Source organism: Scyliorhinus torazame, chromosome 2 (genome assembly GCF_047496885.1).
Source record: "Scyliorhinus torazame isolate Kashiwa2021f chromosome 2, sScyTor2.1, whole genome shotgun sequence".
Taxonomy (NCBI): Eukaryota; Metazoa; Chordata; class Chondrichthyes; order Carcharhiniformes; family Scyliorhinidae; genus Scyliorhinus; species Scyliorhinus torazame.
In genome coordinates, this window is record NC_092708.1 from 376,115,932 (window position 1) to 376,127,979 (window position 12,048).

Genomic DNA, 12,048 nt, shown 5'->3' on the forward strand with positions numbered 1-12,048 from the left:
TGGAAGGCGATGGGGAGGGGTTGGAAGGCGATGGGGAGGGAGTGGAAGGCGATGGGGAGGGGGCAGAAAGCGATGGGGAGGGGGTGGAAGGAGGTGGGGAGGGGCTGGAAGGCGATAGGGGGGTGGAAGTTGATTGGGAGGGAGTGGAAGGCGATGGGGATGGGTGGAAGGTGTTGGGGAGGGGCAGGAAGGCGATGGGGATGGGTAGAAGGTGTTGGGGAGGGGCTGGAAGGCGATAGCGGGATGGATGTTGATTAGGAGGGAGTGGAGGTGCTCTGCAGGAAAAGGACGCATTCTGGCGGAGATCCTGAGGACCACTCAGGGTCTTTGGAACTGCTGTGAAGACCAGTAGGTCAGTTCTTTTTCTCCAAACTTCCCAGGAAAGGTTTTTTTAAAATGGATGTTACCTTTCACTCGCAGCATGGGTGGATTTGGAATGGGGTGGAGTGATACTGAAGAATCCTGAGTGCTGTAAACCTGGAATCCTACTTGCCATTGATGATGAATGTTCAGGATAGTGCCTTTATTAAGCAGTACGTCCCTAATCTATCGACTCAAAGGATAATCAAGTGTTTTTGGTCTCTGCTTTGGACATCTTTGAAGCTCATTAAGCAATGGGAGTATTGCCTGCTAAATTGGTGTGCTTTAAAAAGGCACAACTTTATTCCCAATTTCTAACTGCCCTTACCGAGGTCTTTAACAATTTATTTGATGAAATTCATTCTTTCTGCCACTAGATGGCAGAAACTAACATTTCTTCTCAATATAAATAGGCATTCTAATATAATGGATACAATAATAAATGGTGCAGCTTTGTTTGATTTTCTACATTCTGCACACTGTGGGCTGAGTATGTCAAAGCAGGAACATTACATGGAAGATTTCAGAATTGTTTTCATTGTTTTAACGATTCTCAGGACATTATATTCCAGGCACCCTTCTTGACTAATTATTTCAAAATGTTCCATTATTGCTGAAGAAAATGTGCCAAAAGGGAAGAACAAGTTGTTTAATCAATTATGGAAAAATGTTTGATTATGGAGAAAACATATGGGGCCAGATCTTCTCCAGATCGCCCAGCCACCCTAGCCACTTGCCTCACCCACCTATGCGCCTCACTCACCACCCTGCCCATTCACTCATTCATCCACTTACCAATTCGCTAACATTCAAACTTTGAACTTACTATATGACAGCTAATGTTGTAAAAGGAGGGGTATGTCCTGGCCATTCCCCCCTGCCCCTCCTCCTCCACACCACCTCCTTCAATGCTACACTGCTGCAGTGGAGTTTTCCAAGATGCGAGAAGTCTGGCTTGAATGACCCAGTAAGAAATGCAGACAGTAAGAAATGTGGAGCAATGTTGGGGCATGGAAAAACTATCAAGCACTGTGGCAATCTAATAATGATTGCCACCTCGTGGAGGATCTGGGCCCATATCTCATAACTTTTTTGTATATAATTGGTAAACCATAGTTCTCGTGTAGATGCAAAAAGGGAGAGAATCTATATGTAAAACAAACCATCATTAAGATTTTAATGTCGTACAATTTGAGGCAATACTGAGCACAATACAGATCGGAAGGACCTTTGAATGTGATGTGGACTGTATTTAAATAAAATGAATTATGAGCTGATGAGGAAGTAAGCAGCAGGTAGCTAAGAGGAAGTGAAAGACATACAGTTAGGAGACAGTTACCCAAATATACAGGTTATGTAAGTGACAATGGAACAGAACGCAGAATTGTAGTTGTTGAATCTGTTGTGGTTTGCTCAATTTCAAATATTGTACAGATTTTAACAACTCTAACCGCAGAGTTTTGTCCTAACCTCTTGTCAGTTCACAGCAAAATCAATGAGCATAGCTACGGTACTTCAGTGGGATGTAGCTGAAATCAACAATTGAGCTGGATTGCAGAGCACAATTCAATGGGAGTTGGTATTGTCAGTTCAAAGATGGTATTGTCTAACTGGGAATGCCTGAAGCTATTCTCGTATATTTGTTGATACTATTTGATCTAATTTTTTCCAGATCGTTCCAGTAGTTTTGAAGGCTTGCAAGCAGAAGAGTGTGGAATTCTGAATGGCTGTGAAAATGGGCGATGTGTTCGAGTGGAAGAAGGGTACACCTGTGATTGTTTTGATGGATTTGAGCTTGATATGACAAAAATGACTTGTGTAGGTGAGTGTACTTTTGCTTCAGTATAACCTTTCGCCCTAGCTCCCCTTTCTCACACTGCTACCCCTGACCTCCAATCACTCCCCTTCTGTTGGGAGGGTGGGATGCAGAATTCTCAGTGGTATTTATCAGTTCTGCTTTCTGCTTTATCATTTCTCCCAAAAAGAACTAGCCTTCTCATTAGTACCATTGCTGACACTATTCTCTGAGCAAATACAGTTTTCTTCAGCTGAAGGGTCCCCTTGCGGAAGGTAACATTCTGAGCAAAAAGAAGCCATGTGAATTAAAAAGCTATTGCATTGGGCAAATGGGTCATAAGAAAATGTTTTGTGGTACATGACTGAAAGCGGTTGTAAACTTATGTTGTAACATAGCTGATATATCTGTTTTTATAGTTGACTAGGGACTATCAGAGTAAGACCTAATTATCTGTCATTAGATCTGTCATTATCATTAGATTTTAACCCATACCCTCTAACTCAAAGGACCTAGCTCTATCTCACTGCATCACCCAGCAAATTAATTGCTAAAATGCGTTGACTGTTGGCTAATCTCTATATAAAAAAAGTTGCCGAGGCAATACAAAGTACAAGTAGCAGACAAGTAAGTTGTGAATAATAGACTGTGCAAAGCCATTAATCTCTGTATTGATAGGATTGAGGGAATTAACTTCAGCATCTCTAGGTTAGAAAGGAATGCAGGCTTTTCTCATCGTGATCATATATATGTATGCGGTGCGGACAAGATCCAGTTTAACCTATTAAGTTATTGAACTCAAATAGCAGACAACAATCTCTCTAAGGATACTCATCACAGGAAGTGGCCGATATTTCAGGAACTAAAGGGGGAAAATTGATGGAATATAAAATAACTGCATCCTATAAAAATGGGATCCACAGTAACTAGAACGTTATAGCCACAACAAAATTATGGAATGCAGAGATGAATTGGGAAAGTGGAGTTGAGATTGAAGATCCATCATGATCTAACGGAATGTTGGAGCAAGCTGAAGAGGCGTCATGGTCTACTCCTGCTCTTATTTCTTAGGTGAAAATTATTTTTCAATTAGTTGAAATGTCTCTTATCATGTTTACTGCATTTCAGATATTAATGAATGTGAGGATTTGAGTGACAGCATACTCTGCACAAATGCAAGCTGTGAGAACACAGAGGGATCATATAAGTGCAACTGTTTACCGGGCTATATGCTTTCCCAATATCCTAATGACTGTGTACCGGAAACAGAAGCAAGACATCACTAAGAATTGGAACACTGTCGCTGGCAAGGGATAAGGAAGCACTTGGAGATTTATTTTAATGAAAATACATGTTTATTCTGCTTGGGATTATCAATTTGATTATATGAGTGAGAGTAAATGTTCAGTGCAAGGACTCTACCAATCCACCAGTCCAGCAACCCAATAACAATAATTTATGTCTGTGACCTTCAATAAAATGTTGATTAGATTTGTGATTATTTAATTGGGAAAAATAATAGAGGCAATACAAAGTACAAGTAACATGCAATAGATGGAGACTAACAGACTGCGTGAAGTCATTGTTACTTGAAGACATCCTGAATGGCTTTGAAATAATTGACACAGAGATAGTGATAAATATCATCTGCTTAAGCAAAAGATCAAAAAGTAAGTTATTTCTTATTACATATTGCTACCAAGGATTTCTTGTTTTTACAGTATGAGAACATAGTTAGGATAGACTCACATACATATTGTTTCTGAAATAAAATGTTTCCTAGTTTAAAACAGCTTCTGTTTTGGTGTCCTAGGGTTTTCAAATGACATATCATTAGATATTCATGTTCAAAGTCCCCCTGATCAGTTGAAAAAAATGCAGTACTGTTTTTCTGCCAGTAGATATCTCTGCTCATACTTCCATCATGTATCAATATCACAGACTACAGCTTCTAATGACACAAAAATCATTGAAGCTAATTTTGACCTTTGAGGCACGCCAGCCAGACAAGAGAACCCATAGTGACGTGTCATTTTGAGGCATGGGTCATGATTTTGAGGCACTGGCATCCTTTATTGGGCCAGCGGGGAGGGTGATGATTGAGGAAGAGGATTCCAGATTGTGTGTGGCCTGGATTCGACATTGAAGCTTGGCTTGGCCTCTTATCCATATTTACCACCATTGGTAATGATTGGAGCATGCAGAGCACAAACATAGCCATTTCCAACCTAAACTTGCATATCGAAATACATTTGAAAAAGGTAGATTGTGTAGGTGTCCAGTGATAGACCTTCCAAAACAATGCCAACCGTGTGATCGGTGTTAATTGGGCAGCAAAGCGATCAATCCCATTTTAAGGCTGCTTATACCAGGTGTAGCAAATGAAGACCTGTTACATTACCGCTTGAAATCTCTGCAGACACTTGATTGTCATTTTTGACTACATGTGATAGTGATTTGGAAGCATTCCTGTAAGCCAACAAGCTATTGCCGCTATATCAGACTATTTTCCCATGTGTTGACAAGAATATGTCAATAGGATTGTATTATCATCTCCTGCTTATGGTTTTCAGCTCCTTTCCATATTAAATCCTTATCTTAGAAATAACACTGTGTAATATTACGTCCAACCACTGGTCATGTTTGTATGAAAATATCTTGTCCAATATTTAACCCATTTATTCGAAACGGATAATGCCTATTAAAACAGCACACAAAGCTATTTCATATGAGCGCATGAAAAATTCCAAAGTTAATATCGGACGACATAATTTCTGAGCTAATCTCTTTAAATCTACAAATATTTATTTTTATTCTTAGTTTCTGTCTATTTTCCTTCCTTAAAAACTTGGCTAGCATTCATTGCATTGTCTTATTGATGTTAGCTGACATAATGGCAGCATGCTGGTGCAGTGGTTAGCACAGCTGCCTCACGGCGCCGAGGTCCCGGGTTCGATCCTGGCCCTGTGTCACTGTCCGTGTGGAGTTTGCATATTCTCCCCGTGTCTGCGTGGGTCTCACCCCCACAACCCAAAGATGTGCAGAGTAGGTGGATTTGCCATGTTAAATTGCCCCTTAATTGGAAAAAATAATTGGGTACTCTAAATTTTTTTTTTTTAAAGATGACATTAGAAAAATATTTCAATGAATTTGAGTAATTTTCAGTGAAAAAAAGTGTTGACTGATTATTCATGCAATAAAAGCTACACCTAGGATAATTTTAAAACTGTGCAACCCAATGCACAATTTGGCTCTGGCAAGAGCATCTACTGGGAATTCGGGCAATACTTTTCCAAATTTAAATTTAGCAGTTGGAAAATCAAATAAATTGGACTTCCAATGTACACTGACAGTGTGGAAACCTCAGCAACAGGACTACAAATTCAGAAAAGTTATCCTTATTTGAGTAAGAACTTTCAATGTTACATCCTGTTCATAAACTTGGGTGGGGAGCCAAGGACAATTAAAAGTAATAATAGGGGAAGTATAAATGCATGAGAGAAACTAGCTTTGCAACACATAGATTCAATGTTCACTTCTATAGGAAAAGCTGTTAGTTGTGTATGGTTGCCAAGCCATGATATTAAAATAAATCATTCTTTTGGTAACTTGGTTGCATTTTAATAACTTCCTTTTGAATTCCAGTTAGCTATGATATTATAAAGAAAATGCAATCTACATTTCAAAAGTGTCACCTATCTAATCATAGAACATACAGTGCAGAAGGAGGCCATTCGGCCCATCGAGTTTGCACCGACCCACTTAAGCCCTCACTTCCACCCTATCCCCCTAACCCAATAACACCTCCCAACCTTTTTGGACACTAAAGGCAATTTAGCAAGGTCAATCCACCTAACCTGCACATCTTTGGACTGTGGGAGGAAACCAGAGCACCCAGAGGAAACCCACGCAGGCACGGGGAGAACGTGCAGACTCCACACAGACAGTGACTCAGTGGGGAATAGAACCTGGGACCTTGACGATGTGAAGCCACAATGCTAGCCACTGTGCTACCGTGCTGCCCACATCTATTAAGTCAAATCTTTTTAGAATTTCAAACTGCATGGCCAGATTTTAAGTCCCCCATATCCTCCTCCTCCTCCTCCCCCCCCCCCCCCCCCCCCCCCCCCCCCCCCGGCCCCCTCCTCCCACCCACACTCCTCTTCAGCAAGCTCTGAGGTGGGAGGGTGCATGAAATTGTATGGATAGGACTCCCTCTGGCATCTCGCCCAACCAATCTGGTCGCGGTTTTACATTGGGTGGGCAGGGCTTCGGCCAGGAACCGCCCTTGCCTCAGTTAAAGTCCTTGAATGTGCATTCACTGACCACTTAAGGGCCTTTTCCCACCCAGCCTCAATTTTTAGGCTGGGGAACAGATGACAGATCAGGGAGGGCAAACCTAAAAACGAACAGAGTTCGATCTTGGACAGGAAGGGAGTAGGGAGCCTCCAGCTGATGCCCCTTTCTGACTAGAGGTGCCCACCCCTTAAGGCCCGGTGACCTCCCTCCCTTCCAGCCTATCCCCAGGACCCTAATTAGCCCCATCAGTACTTCCCAGAAGCCTTCATTACCCTCCCTGCCCTAGGACCCCTGCCATTTCCCTCTTCTCTAGTTCCCAGAACTTAATTCTAGGCAGCTCCCTGCAGTGTCTCTTCTGGCCGTTGCAGCACTGTTTCTGGAGGGGCTGAAGAGCTGCTGGATAATGGTGGGACATCCTCCCAGTGAGGAGTGGAATTCCTGCCTTATGTCAATCAACATTCATGAGAGCGGGAAATGGTATCGTGCCTGCTGGGGTCAGCGGTGATATGCTCCCCGTTGAGTCTTCCAATGGCAGAGGCTCCTGAAAATTCGGGCTCATTTTTTGGTTAATGTAAAATTAAGCTAAATTTAATCTCCATAGGTGAAAGGTCTCATGTGATGTAGGGTTGAGTTATAGACTTTAGCAGATTGTACAAGTAAAAACGTTATTCTTACTGGCCTCATTAAAACATGGATAGATCCCATTGTAGAATCAGATGACAGACAGGTGGATTTCTGGAGCCCAAGATCAAAATGAAATGTATCTCACAACAGCAGCACAAAGGAATTGCTGGAAATGTATATTCTTGGGGTCAGCCCACATTTAACTGCAACACGTAGATAACAATCAATTTGTAATAGTAATCAGCGGAGAACAGTAAGCAAGATCTTTCTGGATAATGGTATACAGCACTAATCAACAATTTGCATCTTGCTCCCTACCATTTCCAGGCAGAAAACATGCACTTATCAATGATCTAGCATTCACATATATTCAAGTCTCACTAAGTTGCATTCTGTGTTACATCTGCGATCCCTTATGTTTCCCTCCGAAAGCAGCCTCGTCAGGGTATCCATCTATTCAAACATGAAGTAAGTGACATTCTAGGGTTCTGCTTCTATACAATGACCTTACTTTTTCCAGATTTTCTTTCTGTGATGAAGAACTTCTGGACTGAAACTCTGAAGTAAAGAAAAATTCAAATAAGCCTTAACCTAAATAATCATTGTAACTCCCATAATATGCCATCAGCAAAAGTGATAATGGATAGCTTTAGGTGGAATTTTTGCCAAATTGAGGAATATTAAAATTGGCTTCTTCATTGAAGCTTATCTTAAAGTGAATCCACTATCTAAATCTCTGAAGAATAAAAGTGCATTGAAAGCAGTTCATTAATTAAAACTGAAATCTTCAAAAGTTTAGATTTCTGAAGATGGATCTGAAATTGTATCATACATGGCCTCAAATAATCTTTTCCACTATTCATATGGTAAGATGGTAGAAACATACAATGCAGTATTGGCTGCTGTTGACCTCAGCCAATTTGATTACATGTACTTTAGCAACTTGAGTGATGTCAATGCTCCATGCACTGTACTTGCAATTGTTGATAAAGAACCAATTTTTTAAAAAACTTCAAAATTTCTTTACACAATGCCACCAGAGGAAAATTCTAACTAGAACAAAAATTACTAAAGACTGTTGAATCAATCATAACCTTCACATTATCTATTCAATGTTTGAGGACATACAATAGAAAATGTAATGAGAAGGGAGTAACTCAAATTTGCAGTAAAATAGGATGTATATTATTTTGAGTAGTTCAGAATTGGATTTTAATACAGAGCCATTACTTGGCAGTTTTATTGTTAAAAGGATGTTATTAGCTTATGGATGCACTTTAATTTTATTGTTACCTTGCTTTGAAAATTTACCTCAATTGCCTTGAACATTAATTAAATTCACTTTTTGTCCTCACCAATTATCACCCCTCAGCCCTTTGTTGAAGCTATTGATTCCACATTGGCTCTGATTTCAAGCACTAAACATAGTTGAGGTAGTCATTCTTCATATTTAAACTTCTAGGCTGGCAAGCTATTCAATGATGGGGCATCACCGTTTAGCCTGCTTCTGCCATCATCCAATTAACTTTGAGCAGATGCTGCTGGATATGGAGTGAAAAAGCTGGTCACTTTTCACTCACAAACCCAGGAATGCTGATTCCAAATTCAGAGCGCCTACTGCAGAATGGAAATGTGATCAAATCTGGAACAAATATAGTCCAGCAGCTCAATAAACAATCTTGATGAGTCACTGATGGAGCCAAATTATTCTTTTAAAGCTACAGTATGATTTTCTACATAATTGTGATAACATATAATTTAAGGAGCATATTGATATGTACAAAATTAATACATATACCTGTATGACAAATGAGCTGTCCAAATCGTTGCTTGACTATAGCCTGTATATTAATCTATAATCAAATCCAAAAGTCTTGCAAATAACATGAATCTGTTGTGAATCCTACCCCAGATCTAACCAGTGGTAAACAAAGGACAGGTAAATTATTGAAAATCTCAAGTGAAGAAAACATATGATTTTTTTTCCTTTGTGTGTGTGTATTTTGTTTTTTTTATATAGTTAATAATCTGGCACCCTTGTAAATCATTCTTGCTACTAAAACATCTGTAAAGCTACAACACCTGATTCCTGTATATGTTTTGTGGATACAAGTACCATTCTCAAAAAAAAATGACCATACGTTTTGTACAGATTTATATACAAAATGCAATGTATTTAATGTTTTAGGTAAATGTTAGTTATTTAGTAATAACATTGTAATTGTTTTCAGTTCAGACTTTATTCTCTTTACATAAGATCTGGCTAAAAACACAAGTAGCTCATGCTGATAATTTGAAGTGTTAAAGTGCCTTAGCCATATTTCATTTTATTTCTGTTCACTGTTGCAAAATGTAACTTTTAGAAAGCATTTTCCACACTGTACCATATAAAGTGCAAATTCTCTGCCCTGTGGAGCAGTTTTGGGTATTTGTTATAGATCAACCAATACCATATATCACCATGGGTTGAATCTAAAGTGGTAATTTTTCAACCTTGCACTGCTTTAAGCTAATGAACAGAAATCTCTTGAGTAGTGTGTATCTGAATTCTTCTGATCACCCTTAGTGGATGAAGAAAAAACACTCCTGAAGTATCCATACGGTTGGAGCCACGCCCAATGACTTGTATGAGACTTTTTAACTTCTCTGGTATATTCGTTGTAAAAGAATTGCTTCATGGTTAATTTGGTTATTCGATTTAATCTCAAAACTACTGTATTATGATTATAGGTTATTTTCATTAACACTGCTCATTATTCTACTGGTATATTAAATGGATCTTTAAAATATTTACGGTACATTGGTCTAATTATTATCAGGTCTGCGCTGAGATTTGACTTTATTGGTACTTTGTGGAACCTGAAGACCAAGTGCAAAAACAAGCTTACACTTCTTGAGCAGGGAATCATTTGGTTTAATAATTCCTTCTCATTCAGAACCTGGGTATTGGTTGATTTATGGTATTTATAACTATTTATCAGTTGTCACGCAATCCACAAACGCTTAACAAAAACAATCTGCATTATTTGAAAAATAAAATCAGCTGCTAAAAAACACTGGTTGTTTTCCCAAGTATTTTACAGCAACAGTGAAACTCTCCACCCATTCCACACATCGTGTGGGGGCTTGGGGGCGGGGGGGGGGGGGGGGGGGGGTGGCCCCTCCTCCCTCCAATGGGTTGTTCCTGTCACACCTAAGTCAATGGACCTTTGAACAGCTTGCCACAATTTATGGTCCCACTTCTGCCATAAAAGTACCCCCCTGGATTCTTGAAACGAACGATGTGGAGAAAAAATAACTATTGTCTAAAACTTATTTGAAATCAGAGAAAATTTGTTTGATCCTGGATTCTGTACTGATGTGTAAAATATTTCAAAATATATTGAAAAATTAGGCAAATCAAATTTAGGGAGACAATTACTGATTTGCTTGAATAAAATACCAGAGTTGGTGTGGGAATCAGTGCTTGCTCGAGAAAGTACTGGAAATCCTCCAGAGCTTACAATATCTTGCTTGCTCAGTTGATAAAAGGACACATTTGCTGCTGCTCAAGATGGCTGCAGTACCAGACTTTCCCATGAGGTGGCATGGTTCTTTCCAAGAAAAGCCACTTTACAGGCATTACCTAGAACCTGATTCAACCTGTCATGGGCGTCTTCTAATTTGTTCCGGTCATTGTATCAAATATTCCATTGTCTAGTCACTTGTTATGGGTTGGCACTGCCTATGGACAGTATCACTGTACTGAAAATACAGCTGTTGTCTGGAAAGTCAACTACTCCAACAAACATGAATTTATCATTTTCATCTTTGGAAATAAAACTGGTTGTAACTCCATTATATTCTCTGTCTTTCTTTTGCGTGCAGCATTTTTTCTTAGTTTGCAGTTTATTATGTAGCGATCATAGATTTTACAAACCCGGTGAAAAACATTTTCTTCACCCCAAACTGAAATTTATGGACCAAAAATCCACGGCCCATCCAGGATATTATAGCCATAAAGCCAGGCCCAAGAGGTATATGTGGCATTTTTTTTGGGGGGTCAGGTCATTTTCCCATCCTAAACAAGGGCATTGATGCAGAATGTTCTTTCATCCTGAGCCTGAAAATTGTCAATGTGGGGATCATCAGTCAGTATATTGAGAATGGCAATTGTAGGGCTCACATGTCCATGTTTAGGATGCAGTTTGTCCCAAAAGGTGTTTTCCAGCATTGCTTTTGTTCTGGTCTTTTTTTTTTAAATGAGGGAAGTGTCAAAAGATGATTGGGACTCCGAGCAACTTTCCCTGAAGCAGACAAACTTGGATCAGGATTCCTGCACTGACAGACAAATGACCGATATGGTCTCCAAGTGATGTGAACTTTCTGGTTCATTTTCCACATTGCTTCATCAAGTTATCTGATGCAACTAACTGTACAAAATTCTCTGTTAATTTACTTAACTTGGTGCTGACAATCCATGCGACTGGTTACTTCATTTTTGCCTCTGAACTTGGGACTTCTGACTGTCCATGCATTGCAGCACTCACCCCACAACGAAATGCAAGGTAAGCTCATTTAGAAATCCATTGGCATGTCAAAAGCACAACTCCCATCCAACACTGGAGCATTGTTCTGTGGGCAGCATGGAACCTTGCTCATCAGCCTTTTAAAATGATTCAGCAGACTTCCGGTTGCGGCTATGCCTAGGTAGGTCGCACGTTTGGCTGCTCCCGCCGGGAACGGACTTTTGGGCTCTCTAGAGGGGCCCGAACGGCAATTGTTCGACGGCTTCCAGTGTGGGAAGGTGACAGCAAGGTCCCCCCGACGTTATATGGAGTGGAGCGGTGAAAAAAGTGATCTTGGAGCAGCGAAAAGTGAGAGGGAGAAAAAACAAGATGGCGGCGGGTGGAGACCAAGCAGCATGGGCGCAGTGGTCGCAGGAGCAGCAGGGGTTTCTTAAACGCTGCTTTGAGGAGCTGAAAACCGAA

The 12,048-nt window shown here is 40.2% G+C and overlaps 1 protein-coding gene across 1 annotated transcript in view; it reads left to right on the forward strand.

Moving 5' to 3' along the window:
* The window catches only part of LOC140404691 (latent-transforming growth factor beta-binding protein 2-like), a 685,726-nt gene extending 674,811 nt beyond the window's left edge, over positions 1-10,915 (forward strand). The window contains exons 35-36 of the mRNA XM_072493356.1: positions 2,033-2,182; positions 3,284-10,915. Coding sequence (XP_072349457.1) covers positions 2,033-2,182; positions 3,284-3,441 — 308 coding nt within the window. The 3' untranslated portion in view covers positions 3,442-10,915. The remainder of the gene's footprint in view (positions 1-2,032; positions 2,183-3,283) is intronic.
* The last annotated feature ends 1,133 nt before the right edge of the window (positions 10,916-12,048 follow it).